At 42.2% G+C, this 21,577-nt stretch overlaps 1 protein-coding gene across 2 annotated transcripts in view; it reads left to right on the top strand.

Moving 5' to 3' along the window:
• The window catches only part of LOC125460310 (protein phosphatase 1M-like), a 34,564-nt gene extending 23,675 nt beyond the window's left edge, over nt 1–10,889 (top strand). Inside the window, exons 4-10 of one of the 2 annotated variants that reach the window (XM_059649766.1) lie at nt 272–384; nt 1,831–1,915; nt 2,391–2,509; nt 4,439–4,502; nt 6,771–6,878; nt 8,681–8,829; nt 10,007–10,889. In XM_059649766.1, the coding sequence (XP_059505749.1) occupies nt 272–384; nt 1,831–1,915; nt 2,391–2,509; nt 4,439–4,502; nt 6,771–6,878; nt 8,681–8,829; nt 10,007–10,034 (666 nt within the window). In that variant the 3' untranslated portion in view covers nt 10,035–10,889. Of the gene's footprint in view, nt 1–271; nt 385–1,830; nt 1,916–2,390; nt 2,510–4,438; nt 4,503–6,770; nt 6,879–8,680; nt 8,830–9,300 lie in introns of both variants that reach the window. The other variant, XM_048547650.2, reaches the window with a different exon arrangement.
• Nucleotides 10,890–21,577: the final 10,688 nt, after the last annotated feature.

Here is a 21,577-nt window from a genome sequence, read left to right as displayed (position 1 = left end):
TGTGATAGTGATTTCAGTTTTGGGATAAACGTTGGCCAGGATATTGGGGATAACTTGTTGCTGGTCTTCAGGAAAACCCAGCAGGATACAGGTGGGAGTTCATCTGAAAGACAGCAGTACTTCCTTAGTCCTGTGCTGAAGGGTCAGCCAAGACTTTTATTCTCCTATCACCCTCTGACTTTAGAGGCAAGGGTGCTACAATTTGAGCCACTGGTGATAATTAATCAAATTGTGTCTCGTTTTCTTTCATCCCCCAACCCCCCCACCACAGGATGAGCTGATTGAGAACTACCAGCGATCCCATAGTCAAGTAGGAGGCTGTACAGCTCTGGCCATTCTCCGTTTGCAGGGAAATTTGTACGTGGCCAATGCTGGAGACAGTAGGTTAGTCCATACCATTGTTTGTCTTTTTCAACTTTTGCTTTGAGCTGACTGCGACTGGCTCAATTGTCATTATTTCCACAAAATTTCCATGCTTCCTCTTTTAGGTTTCTGTTGTGTCGCGTAACTGTCCCCAGACAAGATTGTGCTCAGTGAGCAATCCCAAGATGTTCATGTTGTTCCGATAGCACTCGGTGAGAACTGGACATCTCACTTCCCCGTTGGACGGCGTTCAGTCCAATTTTTGCACTTTTCTCTCCTCCCCACCCCTCCCGTCTTCCTTGCCGATTTTCTTCTCCATTTCCCAGGCATCAGCCTTGGATTTACATAAGGGGCAGGCAGGAATCCCATCATTTTATCCTAACTTTCTCAGGGACAACGGGTTTGATTTGCAGCACCTCAAAAGGTCATATGGCATGAACTGGCACAGATGTGAACGTGGGATTTGCTGCTTCTTGTTACCCCCGATCCTTTGTTTTATTGCTGTGAGAACATTAAATCGCCCCAGTTTGTCCAATTCCCATAGTAAAACCTCATTCCACTGGGCAACCACCAGGCACAAAGAGAGAAGCAGGCAAGTCTTGAGCTCCATCGGTGCAACTCCTAAGTGTTAAAAATATGCAGCAGTTGGAGACATCTTGCTTTTCTCCCTGTAAGATCCACAATACTGATCTTGGTTTGTCATTGTGGAGAGTTGAGAACTAAGTGGCACAAGTCAACAAAACTTTAATTTATAGCAACGGTTTTCAGTCAGTGTGTTATGACAAATAGGTGTGCTGTGAAGCTTTGTGCGGAGGCAATGAAAATCAGTATAAAACCAACATTGTTTCATCTTAAACTGTACTCTATCTAACCCAAATTACAGCTTGTAAAAGTAATGAAAGTTAATCATCAAATTAGAAATGAACCAGCGGTCAAACCCCTGAACCAAATGCAGTGTGAGGAACAAACTTAGGGCTACGAGTATTTGCAAATGGCTGGTGTGGGCAGATTTTGAAAATGCATTCCCAGTGAAGACACCGTATTTTTCCCAATGTAATTGAAACATTAATGCATACTATCCTCCTTTTAGTTTGTTGCATGCACCATGTTGCAAACCTCTCTAATAAGACCATAATCATATTAAATGCAAATAAATGTGACCTTTACAAGCAACCAATTCAGCTGACAAAATGAAATTATTTGTCTCACTGAAGTGTGTCTTGATACTGATAAGGTTGGGCACTCATGATTTATAGAGTGCCTTTTAGACTATTTACATGGAGCGATGAAGCAGTGTCCAAGGTTTGCAGTGTACACACCAGGATATAAGCTTTCAACAAACTTGCTTATATTTTGTCACAACACTGTACCAGTCTTGCACTGTGTATGCTAAATCTTTTGACTATCATGTCTGTTTTCTGTGGGACACAGGGTACTAACTGTTGATTGTCTTTTCTTTCTTTAAAGAGCAATTATTGTACACAAGAATGAAATCCGGCCTCTGTCCAATGAATTCACGGCCGTGACTGAGAGACAGAGGATTCAACATCTGGTAAAATAGAACATTCTTGTCTTAGTCCTCCTGAACATGAGAAGCACAAGCTCTTTTAGCTGATATTTAAAGCAATTATTCAAGCATACATTTTTGCATTTTTTTCTAAATAAGAAACCAGTAATGTTGTAGGATATTATCTTAGTATTTGAGGGGAGTGTATTTTAAATTTGAGACATGGGGGGAACAAGGAGGAAGCACAGTCAGTGAATGATGTAACCCTAAGCAGCTAAACATCAGAGGGTAATTCTCCCCAAATTAATTGTTGAACTATGTACTTAATTGACATCTAATATCCATGGCAGGCACTCGCTACTCATTTTAGGCTTTGTGTCATAAGAAATTATGGCATAGGTTCTGACTAAAAAATTATGAAAATTAGGGAATTTGAAGACTGAAGGAAATTCAGGATCAGGGTGTCATATTTACTGAAGTAAAACGTATTTTCATTAAACAACGCAACATCTCTTCACAGGCCTTCCTGAAGCCTGAGTTGCTGGGTGATGAGTTTTCAAGATATGAGGTTCCTCGCAGAGTGAAAAGGAGTGACATTGGAACAAAAATATTGTACCGAGACTACTTCATGTCCGGCTGGTGAGTACTTGTTAAACCATCCACTTTCTAGGAAAGTCATCTACACATATCTTCTATGTTTTTAAAATTATATTTACATGTGTTCTTCCATTAGCTTTATTTCTTCAACTTGCTCCTCCCCTCTATTTGATGTCCACATACTCAAAAGCATTCTATGACTAGGATTTTGTTAAATGGGAGAGGGTTCAGTAGAGATTTACCAGGATGTTGCCAGGTATGGAAAGTTTGAGTTCTAAAGAAAGGCTGAATAGGCTGGAACTTCTTTCACTGGAGCACGGGAGGTTGAGTGGTGACCTTATAGAATTATATAAAATCATGAGAGGTATACCTTGGGTTAATGGTAGCTGTCTTTTTGTTAGTATTGGGGATTTCAAGATTAGGGACGATATTTTCACAGTGAGAGGCAACACATTTAAAAAAGACAAGAGGAGCAGATTTTTTACACAGACGTTCATTTGTGGAATGAACGTCCTGAGGAAGTGGTGAGTGTGGGCACAGTTACAATGTTTAAAAAAAACACTTAGGTAAGTACATAAATAGGAAAGGATGGAGGGTTATGGGCCAGGAACAGGCAGGTGCGACTAGTTTAGTTTGGGATTGTGATCGGCGTGGACTGGTTAGACCGAAAGGTGCGTTTCCGTGCTGTATGATTCAGTGCCAAGTGTAGACCTGCCTTGCTGGCTCATCTGCTGAAGCTGATTTTGATTAGTTTGAATGAAGTGAAAGTGTCTGTCATGCACTCTGCCTTTTCAACCCTCACAGTGAATATGTGCCAACCTCTGATCAGTCACTGTTCAATACTTTGCCTCAGATTATATTCACCGTGGTAGGTGTTCACTATGGTCAATAGCCACACCATTTGAAAGATGCTTAATCGACCTCCCTCCTTGCATTTACCACATTACCCCGTTCTGGTCATTGGTCTGCCTAAAGTATGTCTACATCCCCAAGAATAACGGGGTTTTTTTGCCCTCAAACTTGCAAAAGACTCTGATTTTTAGTCCTTTCCCAGGAACATACCACTTGGTAACTGTAAAAATAATTGAACATCTGTTTCAATATTTTCCCATGGGTCATTCTAGAAATATTATGAATGTCAATGGCTAACCATCCTGATCACAGCAGTGTCGCTGCAGTTGATCCCTACTCTTCCTATTATTTTACAGTTATCCAATTTGCAACAATTTACTCAGACTTTTTCAGCATATTTAAAAAAAAGACTTGCGTTTATATAGTGCCTTTTTTACACGCAGAGAGGTACTTTTGAAGTGCAGTTGATGTTGCACTGTAGGAATTGCAGCAACCAGTTTGCGCACAGTGAGCTCCCACAAACACCTATGTGAAAATTACCACAGGCTCTGTTTAGTGATTAAAAAAACATAAACAGAAATTGCTGCAAAGGCTCAGCAGGTCTGGCAGCATCTGTAGAGAGAAATCCTCAGATCAGTTCTGAAGGGTCACAGGACCTGAAACGTGAACTCTGATTTCTCTCCCCAGATACTGCCAGACGTGCTGAGCTTTTCCAGCAATTTCCATTTTTGTTTTGGATTTACAGCATCTGCAGTTCTTTCAGTCTCTGTTTAGTGATGTTGTGTTGAGGACTAAATATTGGCAAGGATCCATCTGCTCTGCTTCAAGGTAGAACTTTAGGATGCTTTACAACCACCTGATAAGGTGAGATTGGGCATCTCACTGGAAAGGCAACCCATCCTTCAGCAGTGGAGTCACTAGCCCTGGTGCCTTGAATGCAACTTAAACCCACAATATTGGAGGAGAACTGATACTAACTGAGCTACAGCTGATATACATCTCTGCATTATTACACACAGCATATCATCAACACTTTTGTCTCATCAGCATTGACAGCCTAGGCTTATAAACTCACACTGGCCGAGGATTATTGGCCTCAGTCTTGTTCTGTGTTTCTAGGGGATACAAAACTGCAGAAGAAGATGACCTCAAGTACCCTGTCGTGCATGGGGATGGAAGACAGGTACACCTTCGGGAAATAACTCTGCATGCTGTGTAATTTTAAAGGAAGCCAGTACAGTCCAGTTAGTACTATAGAACCCAGTGTGATGTTACAGCCGCCCTCATGCCTAGCAATGAAAATCGATTGTGAACGTTATATTATGACTTGAGTCGGCTGTTAACAATTGCACGATATGGTCAGTTTACTCATGATCAAAACTAGAGCAGATGCAGCATCTGCAGCAGCCGAAACTCTCATTAGAGAGCATTGAGCTGAAGCTTAGGAATCAGTCTGTCAATCTCTCAAACAGCTTTGCTATACTACTAGATTATGAATAATCTACTCCATTGCTCCACATCCTTTGACACCTTCACCAAACTTCGATTATTTAATGTGCTGTCTTGCAACATTAGCTACTTCAAGCCAATTCCTTTTCTGGAGTGAAAGACAGAGGGTGCAAATTTCCTCTCCTAGATGTGGTGAGAAGGGCATAAAAATTGTTTGCCTAAAGTAACCATCCCTGATTGCTGTAACAACTCATCTAATTTTCTTTACGGATGGAAACCTGTCAACCTCACCTGGTCTGACTCCAGACCCACAGCAGTGTGGTTGACTCTTAACTGCCCAAGGAGCAAAAAAATACTGACCTAGCCGTTGATGCCCACATTATTGTAGATGAATAAAACAAAGTAAACAAATAACCGGGTGAGTTGTCTCTGGACAGGTGTTTCTCCACTTCTTGTCACTGTAACAGTTAAGTGCTAGGTGGGAAGTTCCATGGATAATCTTCTGGACTCACCAGAGATTATGGCCAATTAACAGCCACTTGAGAGCATGAACTTGCCACTGACCAGGTATCTACTGAATAAGCTACACAGATACCCCCTGTCACCACTCACCCTTTATTTACATGGGCTCTTGCACGGACTGAGGAGACTGTCTGAATCTCCTGTCAGCCAGGGCTCCCTGATTATCTAGGTTAATAACCCTTAATCAAGCATCCATGCTTGATTAGATCCATCTGGCTCTGGTTCCAATCTCCATACCTGCCTTCCCAGCAGGGAAGGCTGGTTTCCCAATGAGGGGTCAAGCCCTTGATAGTCCTGAGTCTGTTGTTGGATCAGCAGGAACACCTTTAGAGATTTTCACTCTTGAGGTTGACATTTTCCATTTAGCAACCAAAATGATAAATGCAGAATAGTTCATTTCCATCACCCAGCCCCAATAACTGCCCCTGTCCTTGACAACCCTGTCCCTGCATACCCTACCCTTTCAAGGCCCAAAAGGATTTGTATCACCTTTGGATTCTCTGAAGACAAGGTCTTCAATGACAATCTCTCGGACTCTAGGCTTCTGAAGAGGCCGGTTTTGGATATCAAGACCTGCAGTTTGCTGAGAAACCTGCCAGTCAGCTCTTGCCAAACTTGTTTCTTGGTGTGATGAGATCATCACCATTCAACTTGCCTGTACCCAACATGTTGGCTGCAATACGGAAAGTCTCAACCTCAAGGGTGAAAATGCTTGCCGTATGTATGTTTACCAGCAGCAGCCTCAAGACCATTGGCTATAAATCGGCTTTCAAGCATTAAGGGTATGAGACTAAGTAGAGCAGAAACCCAAGATCACCCATATTTCTATTGAATATTGCAGTAGGCTAGGTGGGCTGAATGGGACTACTCCTATTTTATACATTCTTGACTGACTGATCTCAGTGGGGAGAGGTTAGAGAAGAATAGTTGCCGTCAGCTGGTGTGGTAGGAGTGTAATTCCTCGTCCCAATTGCTATTTATTGGTGACTGCTGAGGACCCACAGATGAATGAGAGTTCAAAAACTCCATCAGCTACCACTGCAGGATAAGTTCAGCTAGTAAGTCTGTACCAGAATTGGTAACTGCGAAACAACCAATTACCTATTGGTTCACATATGTCCTTTAGTGAAGGAAATCTGTCATCCGTACCTGGTCTGGTCTACAGACCCACAGCAACATGGTTGACTCTTCATTACCCTCCGAAAATGACCTGGCAAGTCATTAAGTTCTGAGGTAATTAGAGACAGTCAACAAATGCCAGTGATGCCCATATCCCAAGAAATAATTTTCTTAAAAACTCTGCATGTGTATAAACTTTATTTGAACAGAGTATGTCTTGGCTTGTCTGCAGTGTTCTCCTTCATTCCTATCAATGTCTTTGGAATGCAGACACCTGGGATTTTAGATGGGCATGAAAGTAATTACATTTCTCACAACCCTCATCAGTCTCCGTGAGAAAGATTTTGTTTTCCCGTTTCAGACACGCGTGATGGGGATGATTGCAGTCACGCGAGGCTTTGGAGACCATGGATTGAAGGCTTATGACACTGACCTCTGTGTAAAACCATTTTTGTCCTGTATTCCAGAGGTAGGTCTCTCAGAGAAACAGCAAAGCCTTTTTCAGCTCTTACCTCCATCCCTGTATTGGTCACAGACCGTGCATGTAAACAGAAAATTCTTCATTTGCTGTGTTTTTATCTCCCCTGTCCTTTGCTGTACTCATCTTTCAATAATGAAGTGAATCTTTCAAATAATTAAATGAGTATTCATTCCATTTCTAAGCATTGGGAAAAGAAAACTAGGGTCCTTGTCACAGTTAAAATGCCACTGAGGCGGAGGGGTACTCACCACTCACTTGAGTGATATTGAAGAGATAAGTTGTCATGGTATTGGAGGATGGTCAATATCAGACTGGGATGAAGAATCAAGAATGGCTAAACAGGTTAAGTCTTTATTTATTGGAGTATAGGTAAAGGGATATGGGAAGAGGGGAAGATTGGGGTATTGAGCTTGATGTTGAATAGAGCAGGCTTGAGGGGTTGAAAGGCCTATTCCTGCTCCTAAACTTCTATCTTTCCAGTCTGAGGGGACTTGACATATTCTGAGGATTAAAACATTAATTTTGACTTCTCTCCACAGATGGTCCCAGACATGCTGAGCTTTTCCAGCAATTACATCCAACCAAATAGACAGACTGGGCCAAAAACAAATACTACAGAATCTGGAGACTGGAAATATTTAACATGTCTCACAGCATCTTGGGAACAGGAAATCCAGTTAACGTAGAAGAATCATAAGAAGAGAATCCATACAGTATAGCTACAGGCCATACAGCCCAAAGAGTCCACACTGACCTTCTGAACAACTATCCCCTTCCACTTTCCCTGTAACTCTGCATTTCCCATGGCTAACACATCTAACCTACACAGCCCTGAACACTATGGGCAATTTAGTATGACCATTTCACCTAGCCTATACATCTTTGGACTGTGGGAGTAAACTGTCGCACCCAGCAGAAACCCACGCAGTCATGGACAGAATATGCAAACTCCACACAGTCACCCAAGGGTGGGATCAAACCTTGATCCCTGGTGCTGTGAGCCACTGTACTACCCTTAACTTTCCAGCTCCTTCATCAGCCTTGAAACATTAACTCTGTTTCCCTGTCCTCTGATGTTGCCAGACCTGCTGTGTTTCTCCAGAACTTTCTGTACCTTTCCCAGGTGGGTGGGGTTTGAAAGACAGCACCATGAGCAGTGTTGCATCCAATCCACTCTCCATTGTTCATGAAGTCTGAAGAGCAAATGTTATTCCACACAAACTATTTTTGATAGGTTCATAACTATAACAGAAATATCAGATGCACATTGAGATCATTGTACAGTGTAGGTTCACAGGACTGATATTGGAGATGACAGGATCATCCTTTGAGGAAAGACAGGTTCAAGTGGGCCTGTATTTAGTAGAATTTAGAAGGTAGAAGGTTGAAAGTTGATCTGATTGAAACATAAAATTCTAACAGGGCTGTATAGACGAAATGCCTAGAGGATGTATCCCCTGGTTGGGGAGTCTAGAACTAAGGGTCAGAGGCCCAGGAGATGGGGTAGGCCATTTATGACAAATGAGGAAACTTTTCTTCACTGACTGTGGTCAACCTGCCAAATTTATAGCCACAGAAGGTTGTGAAGGCCAGGTCACTGACTACTATTCAAGAAATAGATTTCATTTTTGTTTAGGTAATAAAGACATCAAGGGGTTTGGAGAGAAGGCAGGAATACGGCATTGATATTGAGGATCAGCCATTATCATATTTAAAAGACAGAGCAGGCTCTAAGAGCCAGATGGTTTTTTTATTTGCTCTTTCATCACAACTTCCTTTTTCTTGCAAAGGTTACAGTCTTCAACCTGGGACAATACAAATTTGACCAAAGTGATGTTCTTATAATGGCCACGGATGGATTATGGGATATTATCTCCAATAAGGAAGTAGCAGAGACCAGCCAGAAATTTTTGGAAGACCAGAAACATAATCCACGCAGGTAAAGGATACTTATTGTTTGTGTTATCACTTGTTCCCACTGCACTGATGATATAAAAATATGATGATCGGACACTGCACTCTTGTAACTTCTAAACAATGGTGAAGTTCAGATGTAAAATGAATCGACTGCCTTCCCCACCCCACAACTCCCCGTGCATCAGTTTGCAAAAGCCACACGCACACAAGTTTAAGCCATACGAGCCAATAAAGCTTCTGTTCACTTACATGCCACGAGAGATCGTAGCTTCAGGAGTCCCACTGTATGCAGGTCATTCTTGTTGCCTGCCATACCAGAAAGATTCACAGATTGGCATTCAACCTGTGTTTGGCACATTTATGTACGCACCTTCCATGGCCAACCTGTCTTAACATGGGACTCAGACACAGAGCTTCTGGGCTCAGTAACAGGAGCACTAGCCATTGTGCCCCAAGATCCTGAAGTGTATATAATCCATCTTTATTTCTGTAGGTACACATTGTTGGCCCAGTGTCTTGTGAATAAAGCAAAAGGCACACAACAAGAAAATGACTGGAAGCTGGAAGATGGCAGCTTTGCCTCATTTGACGACATATCTGTATTTGTGATCCCGCTGCATAATTTAGGGGGAGCAGTATAAGTGCGCATTTGAAGAACACTGGAAGGTCTCCATAGCTGACAATGGTGGTGTGCTCAAAGGACTTGATGACTACTGCAGATCAGTGACAAGAACATCCTGTCAATCCATTCCTTTTCCATGAGCAATATCACATTATTCATGAGAACCTACGCCAGGGATAAATGGCCCACGTAGGGCTTTCACTTAGTGTTTTACCAGCGACCCGGACTGTTTAGTGAAACTTCACCAAGACAGCAGTGTGCAGTAGTAGGTTTTGCTGCAGTGATTGGAACTGTTCCCAATCAAAAGAGGGAAATACATTGTTGTATTCCTGGATAGCTGCTGGATCCCAGCTTAAGTCACAGTCTGTTAATATTGTTGCTCTATCAGACACAACACAAAATGATTTTTTTTTATAAAAAGGAATTACCTTGATTTTAAGCAACATTTTAAATCAGAGGATAACAAACAAATTGGTCAAAATAGCTAAAATGGTGTACAGAGTAAAAAGGCAAAGGCCTAAATGTAGTTAGAAAAAAATTAATGTGCTTTTGTTTTATAATTTTCACATATACATAGAACTATGGATATGAAAAGATGGTATTGAGATGGATAAATATTGAAGATAGTTAATTTTCTTAAATGAAGAAAACATGGATTGAAGAAAACGTATCGATGATTATTACTGTCAAGACTTCTTGAAGATCTGGTACTATATGTTACGAGTAATAGTTGCACAAACTTACAATAGCAGCTGAAATCTACAGGATGATGTTTTGGCTGCGTTACTGAAACAGCTCTAGAGAAAGCAAATGTCATTTTTTGACCACTTGAAAACATCAAGCACCCCATTGAACCGTTAAGCACTTTATTTTTTATATGTTTTTAAAATTAAAATATTTCAATAGGAAATTGAGGCAGAAAAACAAACATGTACCTCATGGAGCTATGAAGAGCACGTGAGACCTAGGTTTCTCCAGGGAATTCTGACATTGTCTGCGTGACTGAAACAGTTGTGGGTAACCTGACAAAGCTGGAACATGGACCATTAAATAGGGATTTCTGCAACTCAGCTGCAAACTCTGAGGGAACAAGTGTGAGAATTCCTGGGGAATCTCACACATAGCAGGTCTTAAAGGTTTACTGAACTGCAGCTTCAAATCACTCCCTTTTCTTTGTGATGGTGTACAATATTGTCCTCACCTGAATTTGCAACTGATTTCTCAGTAAATAACAGGAAGCTGGCTGCCACATTCAAATCTAGTGAGATACATCCAGATTGCTTCCCTTTGGACATGGATCTTAAACTGTTCATTCTGGAAATCAAAATGCTGTGTGCTGTCATAAACGCGGAGATTAACATAAACAGCATCAACTCATGCACAGTAGATATTTATCTCTACAAACTATGCATGCCATTTGATGAAACACTGTAAATATATTTTGTAAATGTTTTAAATGCTAGAAAGAGTATAATTAAAATAATCTTAAAACATTTTTCATTACTGTGAATGAAATTAGGTCGAGTTGGGCACTTAAATGTTTAACATGGGCTTTCCAGACCTATCTGAAGAAGGGTGACCAAACTCTAAAACATTAACTCTGATTTCTCTTCAGACCTACTGCCAAACTTGCTGAGCTTTCCCAGCTATTTCTGTTTTTGTTTCTGCTTTTTAAAAACATGCTTTACAAAAACATGAAGTACAAGCTGGAGGTGGCCATTCAGCCCTTTAAGCTTTCTCCACCATTCATCACGATCATAGTTGATCATCCAACTCAATAACCTAATCCTGCTTTCTCTCCACAAACTTCGATCCCATTTTCCCCAAATCCCATATCTAGCCAGCCCTTGAATACACTTAAGAATAAGACATAGGACCAGAAATATACCATTCGGCCCATTGAGTCTACTCAGCTATTCAGTCATGGCTGATAAGTTCCTCAACCCCATCCTCCCTGTAAACCTTGATCCCCTTAATAATCAAGAACCTCTCAGTCTTAATTGTACTCAATGACCGGGCCACCACAGCCTCCTGTGGCAGCGAATGCCGTAGATTCACCACTCTCCGGCTGAAGGAGTTTCTTATCTCCGTCTAAAAAGTCTTCCCTTTACTCTAAGGCTGTGGCCTGGAGTCCTAGACTCTCCTACCAATGGAAGCATCTTCCCAATATCCAATTTGTCCAGGTCGTTCAATATTCTGAACATTTCAATTAGATCCTCTTTCATCCTTCTAAACTCCAGTGAGTATTGTACCAGAGTTCTCAAACATTCCTCATATGTTAAGCTTTCCATTCCTGGGACCATTCTTGTGAACCTCCTCTGAACCGGCTCCAGGGCCAGAACATCCTTGCTGAGATATGGGACTCAAAACTGCAGACAATACTCCAAATGTGTGCTGATCAGAGCCTTATAAAGTCTCAGTAGTATATCCCTGCTTTTATATTCAAGTCCTCTCAAAATAAATGCACTTCCTGCACCCGCATGCTTACCTTCAGCAACTGGTAAGCGAGGACACCCAGGTCTTGCTGCACACTCCCCTGTCCCAGTTTACAGCCATTCAGGTAGTAATCTGCCCTCTTGTTTTCAGTTCTAAAGTGAATAACCTCACAATTATACAAATTATACTGCATCTGCCATTGATTTACCCATTCACCCAATCATGCTGAAGGATCTCTCTGCATCCTTGTTACAGTTCACCATCCCCACAGTTCACCCTCCCATCCAACTTGGTATCATCTCAAGTTGATTTCCAGCCCCCCACAACAGTGAATGGCTGGGGTCTCAACCCTGGTCCCTGTGGCACCTTACTAGTTAACACCTGCCAATTTGAAAAGGACCCATTAATTCCACCCTTGTTTCTTCACTGCCAACCATCTCAACACACTTGCCCAATCCCATGTGCTATAATCTTGTGCAATAATCTCTTGCATGGGGTTTTGCCAAATGCTTTCTGAAAGTCCAAATAAACCACAGACTGGCTCCTTCTGGTCAATTCTACCAGTTACATCTTCATAGATGTCCAAACAGATTTGTCAAGAATGATTTCCCCTTCATAAATCAATGCTGACTCTGATCGTGCCACTGCTTTTGACATGCTCCACTATAAAGTCCTCGATAACAAATTCAAAAATTTTCCCCACTACCAGAAATACTGCAGTGAGTAACTCACCGACTGACTACCATTTGCAAGGCATAAGTCTGGAGTGTGATGGATTACTCACTTGCCTGGATGGTTGCAGCTCCAACAACACTCAAGAAGCTGGACACCACCCAGGACAAAATAACCTGCTTGACTGGTTAAGCACATCCATAAAAGCACCCACTCCCTCCACCTACACTCAGTACATACTGTTGCTACCAACTCCAAGATGCCTTGCAGAAATTTGCCGAATGTCCTCGGACAGTACCTTCCAAACCTATAACCACTTCCATCTGGAAGGCCAAGAACAGCAGATACACGGGACCTTTACGTTCCCCTCCAAGCAACTCACTGTCCTATCACTGATCTTTCACTGTTGTGACCCTACACGCAGCTCTCCAGTACCTACTGAAGGGTAATATGGATGGGTACTAGTCAACAGCGCCAACATCTAAATCAGCAAGTATTTTTTATTTAAATTATGGGCAATAAACACTGACCTTGCGTGTGATGCTTGCATCCTCTGCAAGAACTTAAAACAAATAAGCTGCTTTAATAACAAACAAAAATTAAAATTTAGATTCTCCAGTTCAGGTGTATTATAAAACAGTACACAATTGAAATATTACCCAAGTAAGTTTCCAGATGGCTGATCCTTGTGAGGCAGGTTTTTTTTGGTAAACATTCAAACTCCAACCAGAGGTAATAACTGGCCTCAGTCACCCTGCAGAGTAGAAAGATTTCTCGCTGCTACTTAACAAAAACATGTGCATGTGGAAGCAGTTGAGTGATGCACTGTTAAGCGAAAAGCCTGCTTCTGATGTGAACCTGAACAGGGAAAAATAAGCCATGCTATTGAAATGGTAAGAAAATGGTGACATTAAAGTGCACAGACTCAAATTCAAATTCCACCACAGCTGCAGGGTTGAATTAAACAAGAAGTTAGGATCAGTAAGCGTGCAACTTAACCAGATTGTATTGAAGAATATAATTGACTAATGTCTGCTGCCCTCCGGAATCTGGTTTGTGGGGGATGTCAGGCACACAGCAATGTGATTGACTTTTCAAACGGCTCTCCGAAGTGGTTAACCCAGGCCGGGCGTCAAGGTGATCATCACCTTCCAAGGCTAATTAGATACGGGCAATAAAATATGGCCTGGCCAGCAATGCCTACAGCCCATTAATAATTTGTAAATGTCTACTGACACTGGAAAATTCAGATTCAGAATACCTTTTCCTTAGTATCATCCCACAAAGCAACTGGAAGAGCAACAAAAATGATGATTCTAAGTGTAAAGGGATGAGTTACAAAATTAGAATGCAAGTTACATGGTATATGGTGATGAGACAAAAGCTACACAAGATAAAGATGAAAAATAAATCAAAAACAGCAGATGCTGAAGATCTGAAGCAAAAACTGAAATTGCAGGAGAAACTCAGCATATCAGGCAGCATTTGTGGAGAAAAAAAAACTGTTTCAAGTCTAATGACCCTTCTTCAGATAAATAGAACATAGAACATTACAGCACAGTACAGGCCCTTCGGCCCTCGATGTTGTGCCGACTTGTCATAACGATCTGAAGCCCATCTAACCTACACTATTCCATGTACGTCCTATATGCTTGTCCAATGATGACTTAAATGTACCTAAAGTTGGCGAATCTACTACCATTGCAGGCAAAGCGTTTCATTCCCTTACTACTGTGAGTAAAGAAACTACCTCTGACATCTGTCCTATATCTTTCTCCCCTCAATTTAAAGCTACGCCCCCTCGTGCTCACTGTCACGATCCTAGGAAAAAGGCTCTCCCTATCCACCCTATCTAACCCTCTGATTATTTTATGTTTTAATTAAGTCACCTCTCAACCTTCTAATAAAAACAGCTTCAAGTCCCTCAGCCTTCCCTCATAAGACCTTCCCTCCATACCAGACAACATTCTAGTAAATCTCCTCTGCACCCTTTCCAAAGCTTCCACATCCTTCTTATAATGCGGTGACCAGAACTGTACGCAATACTCCAAGTCCGGCCACACCAGAGTTTTGTACAGCTTCACCATAACCTCTTGGTTCCGGAACTCGATCCCTCTATTAATAAAAGCTAAAACACTGTATGCCTTCTTAACAGGCCTGTCAACCTGGGTGGCAACTTTCAAGAATCTGTGTACATGGACACCGAGATCTCTCTGCTCATCTACACTGCTAAGAATCTTACCATTAGCCCTGTACTTTGCCTTCTGGTTACTCCTACCAAAGTGCATCACCTCACACTTGTCTGCATTAAACTCCATTTGCCACCTCTCTGCCCAGCTCTGCAGCTTATCTATGTCTCTCTGCAACCTACAGCATCCTTCGTCACTATCCACAACTCTACCGACCTTGGTGTCGTCTGCAAATTTACTAACCCATCCTTCTATGCCCTCATCCAGGTCATTTATAAAAATGACAAACAGCAGTGGACCCAACACCGACCCTTGCGGTACACCACTAGTAACTGCTCTCCAGGATGAGCATTTCCCATCAACTACCACCCTCTGTCTTCTTTCAGCAAGCCAATTTCCGATCCAAACTGCTCTATCTCCCACAATGCCATTCCTCTGCATTTTGTACAATAGCCTACTGTGGGGAAACTTATCGAACGCCTTGCTGAAATCCATATACACCACATCAACCGGTTTACTCTCATCTACCTGAGAGTTCTTTGAGAAGGTGAGCAATAAGGTTTGAGAGACCTACTCTTCACAAAACCGTGCTGACTATCCCTAATTAATTTATTCTTTTCTAGATGATTATAAATCCTCTCTTGTAACCTTTTCCAACACCTTACCAACAACTGAGGTAAGGCTGACTGATCTGCTCCCCTTCTTGAACAGGGGAACCACATTTGCTATTCTCCAGTCATCTGGCACTATTCCTGTAGACAATGACGAGTTAAAGATCAATGCCAAAGGCTCGGCAATCTCCTCCCTGGCTTCCCAGAGGATCCTAGGATAAATCCCATCCAGCCCAGGGGACTTATCTATCTGCACACTGTGTAGGATTTCTAATACCTCGTCCTTGTGAACCTCAATCCCACCTAGTCTAGTAGCCCGTATCTCAGTATTCTCCTCGACAACATTGTCGTTTTCTAGAGTGAATACTGTTGAAAAATATTCATTTAGTGCTTCCCCTATCTCCTCTGACTCCATGCACAACTTCCCACTACTATCCTTGATTGGCCCTAATCTTACTCTCATCATTCTTTTATTTGTTAAATACCTATAGAAAGCCGTAGGGTTTACCCTGATCCTATCCGCCAACAACTTCTCATGTCTCCTCCTGGCTCTTCTGAGCTCTCTCTTTAGGTCTTTCCTGGCTACGTCATAGCCCTCAAGGGCCCTAACTGAGCCTTCACATCTCATCCTAACATAAGCCTTCTTCTTCCTCTTGACCAGAGATTCCACTTCCTTCGTAAATCACGGCTCCCGCACTCTACTGCTTCCTCCCTGCCTGACAGGTTCATACTTATCTAGAACACACAGGAGCTTTTCCTTGAATAGGCTCCACATTTCTAATGTGCTCTTGCCTAATCTCATCGTAATTGCCTTTCCCCCAGCTATAACTCTTGCCCAGTGGTATACACCTATCCCTTTCCATCACTGAAGTAAACATAACAGAATTGTGATCGCTATCATCAAAGTGCTCACCTACTTCCAAATCTACTACCTGGCTGGGCTCATTACCCAAATCTAATGTGGCTTCGCCCCTTGTTGGCCTATCTACATACTGTGTCAGGAAGGCCCCCTGCACACACTGGACAAAAACTGACCCATCTATGGTACTCAAACTATAGTGTTCCCAGTCAATATTTGGAAAGTTGAAGTCCCCCATGACAACTACCCTGTCTCTCTCACTCCTATCGAGAATCATCTTTGCTATCCTTTCCTCTACATATCTGGAACTATTTAGAGGCCTATAGAAAGCTCCCAACAGGGTGACCTCCTTTCCTGTTTCTGACCTCAGCTGACGAGTCCCCAAACATCCTTTCTGCAACTGTAATACTGTCCTTGACCAACAATGCCACACCTCCCCCCACTTTTACCATCTTCTCTGTTCTTACTGAAACATCTAAATCCCAGAACCAGCAACAACCATTCCTGTGATAACAAAGTGTGGAGCTGGATGAACACAGCAGGCCAAGCAGCATCTCAGGAGCACAAAAGCTGACGTTTCGGGCCTCGACCCTTCATCAGAGAGGGGGATGGAGAGAGGGAGCTGGAATAAAGAGAGAGAGAGAGAGAGAGAGAGAGAGGTGGACCGAAGACGGAATTACAAGAGAGTTGCAGTGGGAGAGAGATTCCCTGAGGTTGGTCCAGAGGGTGGAGGGTAACTTCTTCAGGTTAGGCATCCCTGGAAGAGGCTTCGCAGTGGGGTTGAAATTGTATCAGTGATAATGGGAACTGCAGATACTGGAGAATCCAGACCACACTTTGTTATCTTGGATTCTCCAGCATCTGCAGTTCCCGTTATCACTGATACAAATTTCAACCCCACTGCGAAGCCTCTTCCAGGGATGCCTAACCAGAAGTTACCCTCCCCCCTCTGCACCAACCTCAGGGAATCTCTCTCCCACTGCAACTCTCTTGTAATTCCATCTTCGGTCCGCCTCCCCCTCTCTCCCTATTTATTCCAGTTCCCTCTCCCCATCTCCCTCTGATGAAGGGTCTAGGCTTGAAATGTCAGCTTTTGTGCCCCTTGCTGCTTGGCCTGCTGTGTTCATCCAGCTCCACACTTTATTATCTTGTATTCTCCAGCATCTGCAGTTCCCATTATCACCATTCTTGTCCCTGCTCTATCCATGTCTCCGAAACGGCCACAACATCGAAATCCCAGGTACTAACCCACGCTGCAAGTTCACCCACCTTATTCCGAACGCTCTTGGCGTTGAAGTAGACACACTTCAAACCAACTTCTTGCTTGCTGGTGCCATCTTGTGTCCCTGAAACTTTATTTTGGACCTCCCTACTCTCAACCTTTTCCATACTCGAACTACAATTTTGGTTCCCATCCCCCTGCTGAATTAGTTTAAACCCACCCGAATAGCCTTAGCAAAACTCTTCTCCCCCCCCCCCCCCCCCCCGGATATCGGTACCCCTCTGGTTCAGGTGAAGACCATCCTGCTTGTAGAGGTCTCACCTGCCCCAGAAAGAGCCCCAATTATCCAAGAATCCAAAACCCTCCCTCCTGCACCATCCCTGTAGCCACATGTTCAACTCCTCTCTCTCCCTATTCCTCACCTCACTAGCACGTGGCACGGGCAACAAACCAGAGACGACAACTCTGTTCGTCCTAGCTCTAAGCTTGCATCCTAGCTCCCTGAATTTCTGCATTAAATCCCCATCTCTCTTCCTACCTATGTCGTTCGTGCCAATGTGGACCATGACTTGAGGCTGCTCCCCCTCCCCCGGGATCCCAAAAACACGATCAGAGACATCACGCACCCTGGCACCTGGGAGGCAACACACCAACCGTGAGTCTCTCTCGTCCCTACAGAACCTCCTATCTGTCCCCCAAACTATGGAGTCCCCAATGATTACAGCTCTGCTCCTCTTCCCCCTTCCCATAAAGATAGCCAATAATTCTTGCACTGTACACACTAAATCAATGTTATGCACAAACAAGTATTGCACATTCTCTTTTGTTCAGATTGCAATGATGTGAAGGTATTTTTCTTGCCAAGTTTTCATACATTAGGTTTTGACAATTACTGGAACCTTTTCTTTCAACTGTCTTGCTTTCAGAATTCGCGTACAATCAGCATTTGCTCTTTCTTGTTCCATTGCACCACCTGCTGATTATTTTATATATTATACGTTTAGCAATCACAGTTAACACAGAAAAATAAGATATGGATCAAGGAAATGGACAATCAGCCCTACTGTAATAAATGCGTGACAGAAGGTTAGTGGAATCACGGAATGCAAAATAGGGAAGGGCTGGTGCGATTTAGAGAAAAACATCCCGCGTGGTAAAAATAAAGCGTCTGCAGCACCTGCTGCCAGCATTCGAATGAAGGTAGGTGTGCCCACTTGGGTAGAGGAGACAATGTTAGAAACATTCAAAGACATTTTACTTTCAATATACTGGGGACAGCCAGTATAAAAATCAGTGTCTGGCAGACTGAGGTGATGGTACATTTTAAACAAATTAAGCTTAGAATAGAGGACAGAATGGTTATGATTCTAGACTGGCAATCCACCAAGCCTAGACTAGATATGGAAAAAACTAAAGTATTATTTTCTTTTGTAGGATTTTTAATTTAGCAAATTAATATCAGTACTGATGAGCATAAAATTTGCCAGATGGGGGTCATTAAATATCAACTGGATCACTAATTCCCTTAAAGGGAACTTATTTCACATGTTTTTGGTAGACGTGAACTGATGTGGTTGATTCTTAAGTGCCCTCTGAAAGTCTAAAATTATGCCAAAACAAATACAAATACAAAGAACCAATTTACATGGACTGTAGCAATTCAGCTGAAGGGAGCTAGGATAGCAACGAAAGGCTGATCTTATCAATAATGCCAACATCCTTCAAATAAATTGGAAATGAGGAAGTTAGGGTGCAGGCAGATACTATATGTAAAGATGGATTACAGTGGTTGGGATTTCCATACAGCCTTTGGGTGCATTTTAAGCTTTGTATAGTTCCAGATTCCTGTTTACTCCTGTGAATTCTTCTTGGCTAAACAAAAGGCAGCCGTGGAAATGGAAAACTCTCCACTTGCCCGATGTCTGCACGTATAAAAAGAGTACTCAAGAAGCTTGACACCATACAGGATAAAAAGCCCACTTGATGATACCCCCCCATTCACCACTTCCAGCATGCAAACCCGTCACCACTGACAGACAATAGTGGCATTGTGCACCATTACCAAGACACAGTGAAGCAGCTACTCAAGACCGTTGACAGCACCTCCCAAATGCGTGCACACACTACCACTTAGAGCAAGGACAGCAAATGCATGGGAGCAACACTACCTGCAACTTTTCTTTCAAGTCACATAGCAAATGTGATTTTGCACAATATTTCTATTCCTTTAATGCCATTGGGTCAAAAACCTGCACTCTTTTGAACAGCATTATGACAAGACTATAAAGTTATGGCAATTCAAGGCAGCAGCTCCCCATATTTTTAAGAAATGGGCAATAAATGCTAACCTGACCAATGACTGTCACCTTCAAATAAAAAGCTACAAATTACCTCCCACTTGCTGTCAGCCCTATTAATCGTCAATTCTGCCCCTCCTCACTGGTTAGCAGAGCTTGCCTCCCCCAATCCTCCTGGGTCATTCATCTGGTCACCACTTCCCTCCCCTGAACCACCACCACAAGCAAGGGTTCCGGAAATAAAATGACCAGAAGCAGGTACGAAAACTTCAATTTTTAGGTGTTGTGTAACAGACCATTGCGTCAGCAAGAGGATCAAGGTGCAGAAGAAATAGGAAGCAACAGAAGTGTCAAAAGTTGGCAGAGAAACTGTGTCAGGGAATAGCAAAGGCCCCACATCAGACCCAGCACAAAATCCTTGCAAGTGAAAAATTCATTTATCCCTCTGAAGCAAAATGACTTATAATGGGTAACATTAAGTCCCCCCTTTATGTAGGAATTTATAAAAGTATTTATTCATTTGATGAGGTACAGACTCAACAGAAATTAAACGAGAAGGATAAAGTGAAACAACTTAAATGCTTTGTGCTTTTCTCTCATGCCATCGTTACTACTGGTGCAATTTCCAACTTGAGAAGGCCAGATGGTTTCATGATGCACCAAACTGTGCAGTGAATTAACGGATGACATGCATGAATGGATTAACTTTCTGACTTCAGCTTGCGCTAACATAAAAAACCAAGCAAATCCCTTGGCAGAACAAGGATAGCATTTTCAATGATCCAGGTTCTCGACTGAGATACATCCCCTAGCATGATGTTGATACTAAACACGAGAAGAACTTCTGAATAAAGTCAAGCACACTGTAAAAAGTTTCAATATCTGCCTAACAGACATTCAGATTTAGGATTACATTCCTTCACTTCTGTCCCTTTAAAATTACCATTAATCTATTTTTGTTGGCTGATCATGGAACAATAAATGCCATATGGTTTGTACTAGGACTTAAATAAATAGTTAAGTGCAACATTAGAAAACAAATTAACAAACTGAAAACAGACTTCCACTGTTATGCCAAACCCATACCACACCTTACCCTTACAAAACAAAAAGATGTTATGAGTAATTAAAAGCAAAAATACTGATCAATTTTTGTTGAGGCATTTCAACAAGATGCTTTAGGTTGACCGACTGATGAGATGAGAACATGTTAGCAGCTTAAGTATATAAAACACTAAAGGGAATTGACAAAGTAGATGTAGAATTTGTCTTTCCCCATGGGGAAATACAGAATGAGTAGTCATAGTTTTAGGCTAAGGGATGACAGATTTAAAAGAAATGAGGAGGAATTACTTCTCTCAAAGGGTCATGAATCTAAAATTCACTAGCCCTAAAGTGCAGCAGATGACAGGTTACTGAATAAATTTGAGGAGGCGATTTTTTAAATTAGCAATGAGTTAAAGGGTTTGGAGATGAGATCCGACAGTATTATATAACGTGGCAGAGCAACACACACACACAGAATGGGAACAGGCTGACTGAAACACAATATCCTTGGACCGCATAGATAGAGCTGCTGCCAAATTGTCTGAACAATGAACACATGGGACAAATTCTGCAAGGCAGTAGTGCCAAGTGACCCATGGAAACTTAATTAAAACAAAAACAATATTCCACATGTAACACTCACACCCACCTCTCCATCTGTTATACAGAACGGGAGAGTTTATATGCAGTTTGTCATTTTCATATAAAAATAATTCCAACTTTTCACTTCAAATACTTCTGCTTGTTTACTTGATTGGAATTTTCTTTTAAAAAATTGAACAGATAGCATCTGTGTTGGTGAAATAAATGTCTAA

The sequence above is a fragment of the Stegostoma tigrinum genome, chromosome 11 (genome assembly GCF_030684315.1).
Source record: "Stegostoma tigrinum isolate sSteTig4 chromosome 11, sSteTig4.hap1, whole genome shotgun sequence".
Lineage (NCBI taxonomy): Eukaryota > Metazoa > Chordata > Chondrichthyes > Orectolobiformes > Stegostomatidae > Stegostoma > Stegostoma tigrinum.
This window is presented reverse-complemented; position numbering and strand designations above follow the sequence as displayed.